This window comes from Vollenhovia emeryi, unplaced genomic scaffold, assembly GCF_000949405.1.
Source record: "Vollenhovia emeryi isolate VEMERY1.0 unplaced genomic scaffold, V.emery_V1.0 DF939240.1, whole genome shotgun sequence".
In the NCBI taxonomy this organism is placed as follows: domain Eukaryota; kingdom Metazoa; phylum Arthropoda; class Insecta; order Hymenoptera; family Formicidae; genus Vollenhovia; species Vollenhovia emeryi.
In genome coordinates this window covers 191,424-199,549 of record NW_011967126.1, presented here as the reverse complement: position 1 = coordinate 199,549, position 8,126 = coordinate 191,424, and the positions used below count along the sequence as shown (strand labels likewise).

The 8,126-nt window shown below is 43.3% G+C and overlaps 1 protein-coding gene across 1 annotated transcript in view; it reads left to right on the top strand.

Annotated features, from left to right (window-relative positions):
• LOC105560180 (venom dipeptidyl peptidase 4) overlaps window positions 1-8,126 on the top strand; it is a 193,630-nt gene that overhangs the window by 102,459 nt on the left and 83,045 nt on the right. Inside the window, exon 4 of the mRNA XM_012009057.1 lies at window positions 2,628-2,680. Coding sequence (XP_011864447.1) covers window positions 2,628-2,680 — 53 coding nt within the window. The remainder of the gene's footprint in view (window positions 1-2,627; window positions 2,681-8,126) is intronic.

Below are 8,126 nucleotides of genomic sequence, written 5' to 3'. Positions count from 1 at the left end.
TTTCAGAAAGTTACAAAATAAAAAACCAGCGGTTTGAAAATTATGACCTCAAATCAAAACTATGGCCATAATACCTGCCTTTACCCTATATTTTATTAGTAGAATGCGTGGTAAAATTTCAAACAACTCTCATAAAGTTCTTCAAAATACCACGTTGTCTCACGATCACTTCATTTTTTGGATAAATTTAAAAAATTCTCTCCGTGCGTCACTACTGAGAGTTTTTTCAAATTTTACCATACATTTTATTAGTAGAATGGGTGTTAAAATTTCAAAAACTCTCATACGGTTTTTCAAAATGCCGTCCCACGATTACCTGATTTCCAGGATAAATTTTAAGAAAAAATTCTCTCCGTGCATCACTACTAATTGTAAGATTTTTTCCAATTCTACCACACATTTTACTAGTGTATATATTTTACTAGTAGAACGTGCGCTAAATTGCAAAAACTCTCATAAAGTTGTTCGAAATGCCACGATTACACGATTTTCGAGGTAAATTTTAAAAGAAATTTCTCTCCCCGTGTGGGATTAACTTGTCAACGAATGCAAAGTAAACCCAATTATATGGAAATAGCTCGTAAAAAGTGCATGAAAAATGGCGGTTCCCGCAAGATACCCAGCAGATGGTCGTAAAACTGGCTCTCCCAATGGTCGTTGAATGCGTCGCGTAAATTTGATCGACGATATTTAAGTTGTCGCGATCGGCAAGTGCATTTCGTCACGTTTAATCGACGTAATTCAAACGCGCGCGAGTTCGGCTTGATACTACCGGACGAATAAAATGCATATCCCGGATAAAAAGGCGCGCGCTCTCCATCCCGGGGAATTCCCGCGAGTCATGACTCGCCGTACAAGCGGCGCGAAGTTTGACCGTTAAACTTCTCTAAGCGTGGTTTAGAGTCCCCGCCGGCGAATTCGCACGCGCGTTGATATTGGTTTCGCTGCTCGCTGTTTAAACTTCAGGTGCACGGTTAGTCGTTTATTGCTTTTATTGCTACGATTATTATTAGCGGCGAGTCCCGTATGCACGGGGAGGGAAAACTGCGAGAATCGTGAGATACGGTCGAGTTAAACGACTTTGCGAGAGGCGGGTGTGTACGATACGGCCCCGGAGTTCGTAAGCCCGACGTCTGATCGAATCATATTCGATAGAAGTCCAGAATTTACGGGACTTTTTCTCTTTTGCTACATTTGAATTCAAATGCTATAATAATGAAAAAATTCATGAAAGAACAGACGCAGATTTTTGCATATGTGCGAGATATGAAATAAAATTCAGGTTTGGATAAAAGCGAGATTTTCCAGTAGTGTTCTGGAATCGAAATGTATTTTATCTCTCGCTAGTAGGTAACAACGATGTTTTTACCGCGTTAACACAATGATTTACGCAGAATTGTGTAATATCCTCTCTGTATAAAAAAAAAGAGAAGAGTAAAATAGATAAAATTTTAACAATCGAAAGAGAAAGAGAAGATACTTTTGTTAATTAAATTAATATAAATTAATCTAGAATGTAGAGCATGTATTCATCGTATGGTTAATCTGGTAAATTGCATTTTCAACCCTGTTATTCTTGTGCGTACGCAGCATTTTAATTATCTAAGGAGATTAACTTATCCTAATTATGTTATATTCAGCCAGTGCATTAATGTTGCCGTGTGTCAACCGTATTGCGCGACGCGCCGCGCTTATCACATTTATGCTGTATGCTAATTTCGTATATATGCGAAGTGTACGAGCGCAGAGCCTGGGACGTATTTTTATCAGCGCTGACTTTATTATATTTTTGTCGCTCTATCTGTGCCACGTGAATGACGCGAGTGGCACGAGCGAGAGGTTTTTATAGCCACCAGCACACACCCCGGCCCTAGGTACCGTCCGGGGGAAACCTAGGGCGAGGTGCGGTAACGAAATGGAATCCGGGTGGCATGTTATCGTATTTTATGTCATCCGTATTCTCGGCCACACTCAAATGCCTTGCACGGAAGCGGATATTTTTAACGCCGCGGATTCAGAAGCGGGAATTTCCATCACTTGAATGTCATTGGCCCCGCGAACGTTTTGATCGATTTCCCCGCTATCGGTTTATCGGGAAACATACGACGTGTCCCCAAAATGAATCATCGCGGCGGAAAGAATAAATTTAAAGGCCTGAAAACTTGCCCTTTTCGAATAGAACGGGCGAGATCTGTCGGGAATAATCCGACGCGAGTCGGGACATGGTCATTTCTCCTCAAAATGCAGCGAGAAGTGGGAGAGGAAAGATGACAAGTCGCAATTAAATGCGTCTCGCGCTGTGAAGGATGTCTCAGGCTCGATCTCACCAATGTCGCTTAACTTTAATCTTAGCTTGATTCATCCTTCGTTTCCTTCCATCTGTCGCCTCGGAAAGAGGCGAGGACTGAATTAAACTGATTGTGAGATTAAAGTTAAGCGACGTCGGCGAAACCGGGCCTTAGGGACTAAAGCGTTACGCGTGATATTTGCCTCGCGACAGGGCGGAAAATCTACGAGGAAAAATTCGCGTCCCGCGCGATATCGCTCCGTATATCCGCCCTTACGTTAATTCCCGCCCGACAATCTCGGCAAATTGACTCAAGTGTCGCCCTCGCTTTCTGTTTCAGCTGTACCGCCATACGTACCTGGCCCATTACAGGATCGTGAACCTGGACACTCTGTAAGTAAACGAGCCGTGTCGCCGCGGCGTTTGCGACAATCATATCTCAAATTTATTCCGCGATTTCAAGTTCGGATTTGCATTTTAATCTCGGCCCTCGAGAAAAGGAGGGGGGGGGGAGCGAGCGGGGGGAATCGGGAAAAGCCGCACACCGCGCCGCGTGCAAATTACAAACTGCGCGCGAATTTAATCCCGCACCATCTTACCGTCTCACCACCTTGCCCGCCTCCGGCGCGTCCCGCTTCCCCGTCCGAGAACTTTCCCTCGCGGATTTGATCATTAACTCAGCATTTAGGAGCGGTTATATCACGATTACCGGGCCCGCCGCTCCCGATCTCTCCCCTCGTCCCGCGCCGGCGAAAGAATTTAAAGCTGTCTTCCGAGGTACGAGCTTACCCGCTCGGTTGCGTTGCACTTTCCGCGATATCGGGACGTTCGCCGGCCTCGCGGGGGCAGGACAAATCGCGGCCTCTTAAGAGCCTCCCCATCCTCTCCGGAAGAATTTTTGACGACGAGACAAAAAATATTCTTGACACGTTTAAAGTTACCGCGGCCTCATGCGGTAAAAGACTTTTCTCGGATTGAATAAGATTGACTTACCGTATTGAGATACGAGTGATATATTGTACCAATAAATTTTAGTTTGCGTGTACTGCAGTTTATTCTAGATTTCAGAAATCTCCATTTAAGATAATTGCAGCTGTTGTATGTACGTTAGATTGAAGTGCAACAATACCGGATCCGGAAATCGTTTTCTGCATTTCTAACGGCACTTTCTTTCACTCGTGTTAAGGCAATGCTGGAGTGATTCTGCACTTTTTGCACCTTTCGCTCCTAGAACTGTCAGTCCATGAAAATCTTTATGTGTGATGTACAAATTATATTGTTGCATTTTGTACAGACCGACGGTGTTTCACTAATCGGACTGAATCAGAGAACAGCACGGTATCATAGAAATTAAATTTACAAGCCTTACAAAAAATTTATTCGCTTATAACTTATTCGAGTGAATAGATTTTTTGCTAGGCTTGTACACTTAATTTCAATGGTACCATGCTGATTAGTGGAACACTGTCGGTCTGTACACAAAGGCCACAATGATACCAAGTTACAGATTACCTAACCTATAACCTATAACTTAATCGAGTGAATAGATTTTTGTTAGGCTTCTACACTTCATTTCAACGATACCACGCTGTTCTCTCATTTAGTGGGAATAGTGGAACACTCTCGAGCTGTGTCCTAAGTCTCACAGTTTGTGTACTACGCAAATATTTTCTCGAATTGACAGTTCTAGGGGCAAAAAGTGCAGAATCACTCCAGCGTCCCCTTAAGGATTCCTCATTGGTTCCGAAGTAAATATCTTATTAAACGTCTCGTTTCGGTGGACCGTTTCGGTATATCGTTAACTCTGATTCAAGTATTAATTAGAGCCGTATGTAAATTAATATCAACAATCTGTTTAGTATTCCTCTTGTTAAATTTATTTGTGCATTTCGCCTGCCCACGTTAAACCGCATATACATATATTTGTTTACTCGTTAATTCTACAATATATACGAGAATATAAATATTATTGTTGTTCCCTATCCGCTATTTACTTGTGGAGCGTGTACACAAATGTACATAAATTCTCATAAAATATGGAACACTAATTAATGTATACAAATAAACACGCGTACAAATGCTCTTCCAACGGATTTCGAATTGTTTACCCCCGCGATTAAGATTTATGATTCGGCGCAATAAGCGAGGAATAAATTTCTCCCGCGACGTTATGCATTATCAATGCCTTTATAGAGAGAAGGCGGGCGATTCTTTTATATTAGCCGAACTTCTCGGAGTTTAAATCACCCGAAAAACTAGGTCGCCCGTGAAACTCGCAAAATTTCGGAGACCAATTTCTCACGATCGCGCAAAACCGCAGAGAGACTCTCTCTCTCTCTCTTTCTCTCACTCTCTCTCTCTCTCTCTCTCTCTCTCTCTGTCTTGTGGAGGAATCCGCGGGGATATAAGGTCGTCCTTGTCGCGGATCCCCGCCGTTCGCACTTCTCCAAAGGAGCCGATGTGCCTTGAGGTTCATCCACGCGGAATCCATGAGGCTGCTGCAATGAACCTCACCGCACTGCAGCTTCGAGAGAGAGAGAGAAAGAGAGAGAGAGAGAGAGGAGAGAGAGAGAGAGAGAGCCCGATTCCGCAAAATTTCGCCGTTATGTGCGGATGCCTGGGTGGTCCCCGACGGCAAGTGAATCCCATGATTTTGGACTTTACCGTCGCGCTTGAGATCATCGTACTCAAATAGTCGCGCAGATCAAACCCCAGTCCGTTTCTGAACGTGATTCGCAGACGCAAAGGCCGCGCACGTCATCTTTGCACACAGCAGCGGCTGTTTCACGGTTTAACCGCGCAACCACCGCGCGAGGGGCGGACGCCCGTGCTCGTAGCTGTCAAGTTTGAGTTTCGTCGTTAGCTTTGGGGAAAAGCTGGATTTTAAGGCGAAACCCGCGAACGAGACGCCGCAAAGGATTATTTTCCGAGTAGCACATTTCAGAGTAGAATATATTCAATTTTCACATAATTGCCGACAAGACAATTCATTTCCAGTTGAAAATCCGGACGATTGCCTTACTTGATAAATTTCGAACACACTTTTGTTCGAAGAACACGCGAGTGTGACGGGGTAAAATTAAAATTAAGAATAAATTGCAGAGTAAAATGAATAAATGAATAAAATTAACGGCACACTATATATGTGTATCTGAATTATTTTGCGCGTCTTCGGACATGAAAGTATACAGGCTATTATTTCAAACGAATAAAACGCCCAATCGTCTATTTCACGATGAATTTTACAGACAAATAAAATCCATTGTGTGGACCGCCTGACGGCGGTATCGCGCGGGAGTGAAAAGATAAACGTGCATTCTTGAGAAAACGCGGAACACACCCTCGCCTCTGACACATATATCGCGCGCAATGGTACGCGCCGTAATTTCAGCCGCGTGCGTTTTGACATGAGGAAGTGATTTTCCTTCCGCGGAGCGTATGCCGCCAGACGTTTTCCGGAACGTGAGAAATAACGCCGGGACGAGCGACGAAATAAATTCCTTACGAAATTTACACTCATTTGCATTTGTATTTGCGATACGCATCCGACTCATTCGACGCAGGAAAATGGACTCGCGCCAAGACGTTACTTCGGCCGCAGATAAAACGTTCCGCTCTGAAACGCTTTCTACTTGCAATTGTAATAATGGTGTCGTTGCGTGTGCGTGTGTGTGTGTGTGTGTCTGTGTGTCCGAAATCTCTCTAGCCGCGTCGAATAAAACACGATTGGAGTTTGCGCAAGAGAAAAATTATTTTCGCCGTTAGTTTTCCGACTGGCCGAAGCTCAGGTCGAACTCTCCGCGATACATCGATTTATATACATGGAGAAAATTGTTACTTAAAATTTATTCTCAAAATTATGCGATCGTGGGTATTTCGAAGAATTTTGACAATTTTTTGAAATTTTCCTATACATTTTACTAGTGGAATGTGTGGTAAGAGTTGGTGTACCCTAAGAATTATGTAATCCTGAAATAACATGAAATAACCACACATTCCACTAGTAAAATGTACGGTAAATTTGAGAAACTCTCAGTAGTGATGCACGGAAAGAATTTTTTCTTAAAATTTATTCTGAAAATCATGTAATCGTGAGACAACGTGGCATTTTGTACAACTTCATGAGTTTGTTGAAATTTCACCATATATTCTATTAGTAAAATGTATGGTAAAATTTGAAAGAACTTTGAATAGTGGTGGACGGAGAGAATCTTTTCTTAAAATTAATCCTGAAAATCATGTATAATCGTGGGACAACGTGGCATTTTGAAGAACTTTATGAGAGCTTTTTAAAATTTTACCATACATTCTACTAGTAAAATATATATGTAAGTATTGTACAATATGTTGTGTATAGTATATACAATTATAGTTACTAGTAAAATGTATGATAAAATTTGCAAAACTCTCATAAAGGTCTTCAAAACGCTATGGTGCCCCACGATAATTTTCAGGGTAAATTTTAAAAGAAAATTCTCGCCGTGTAAATGTCAAAATCATAATTTGAGCAATTTTCTGTCGTGATCAAAATATGATTTAATAATCATTACGCTACAATTGTGACTTCATCGTGACTTCTTGTTTTGTTTAGGCTGTTATTAAAAATGTCTCTTCTTTCATTATTTCCGGCCGGCTTAAAAAATCAAAGAGCACCAAGTGGGCGAAATTTTTTTTCTCCCCTTTTTATGCGAAAACCGCAACACGACGGTTTGTTCGCGCGTGGTGGCAACGGCGTGGAGAACAGTCGCGGGGAGGAAGCGGGGCAGTAAACTCGCCGTCGTTTTTGGCTCTCGGTGTCGCGATAAAAGGCGGAACGAGGATACACCGGGTGTACCCGGGGGGCGAAGGCAAAAGCGCAGGGAACGAGGCGGGTAAATAAGCCGTGAGAGTTACCCCGCGATATATTCCGGCCGAGGCGAGGCGAGGCGAGCCCTGGTCCCGCCATAAACCCGGTTTGTACGCCGCATGAATACCGGCGCCTTTATTTATGGCTTTTCGGGAGGAAGTTTGCCGCGACGGGACGACGAGCGATCCGGCGACGACACGGGGCGGTCACGACGTCGCGCGCCTTACGCTTTTCATCGATTTCCCCGCGGCCGACTGTGCGAAAGCGCCGCGGGTCATTGCGCGAATCTTAACCGGAGAGACCCCCGGGTTCTTTCGCGGTAGGAAGTGGTCGAATGGCTCGGCGCACTCTGATCCAGCTTTTTAAGAACTCGCCAACATTTGTCTCGCACCCCAGATCCCCCTCCCGGTTTAATTCGATGGACTTCCGTCTTTGATAAGTACACGGAGAGAATTTTCTCTGGAAATTTTTTCTGAAAATCACGTAATCGTGGAACGACATGGCATTTTGAAGAATCTTATGAGAATTTTGTTAACTATACCATACGTTTTTACTAATAATTATACTTAGTAGACGTTTTGCTACGTTATGTCATGCTGTGAAACTTTTTACCCTGAAAATCATGTAATCGTGGAACAACATGGCATTTCGAAGAATCTTATGAGAGTTTTTGAAATTTCACCACACATTCTACTAGTAACATGTATGGTGAAATTTGGCAAAACTCGCAGTAGTGATGCGCGGAGAGAATTTTTTGGTAAATATATCGATGAAGGGAGCCAGCCCCGATGACCTTGACCTTGACATATGTTGTCAAGGTCGCCCTCCTGAGTGACCTTGAAGAGGTTTTAGCCGTCGCTCGTAGTTCGTTAAAAAGTTATATGCATACAAAGTTGATTAAATAAAGCATAATTTTACGAATCATATACATGTCTTGAGAAGTACGCATGCATGGAGACATCGGGGGAAACCCCCCACCCCCATCGCCCCCCG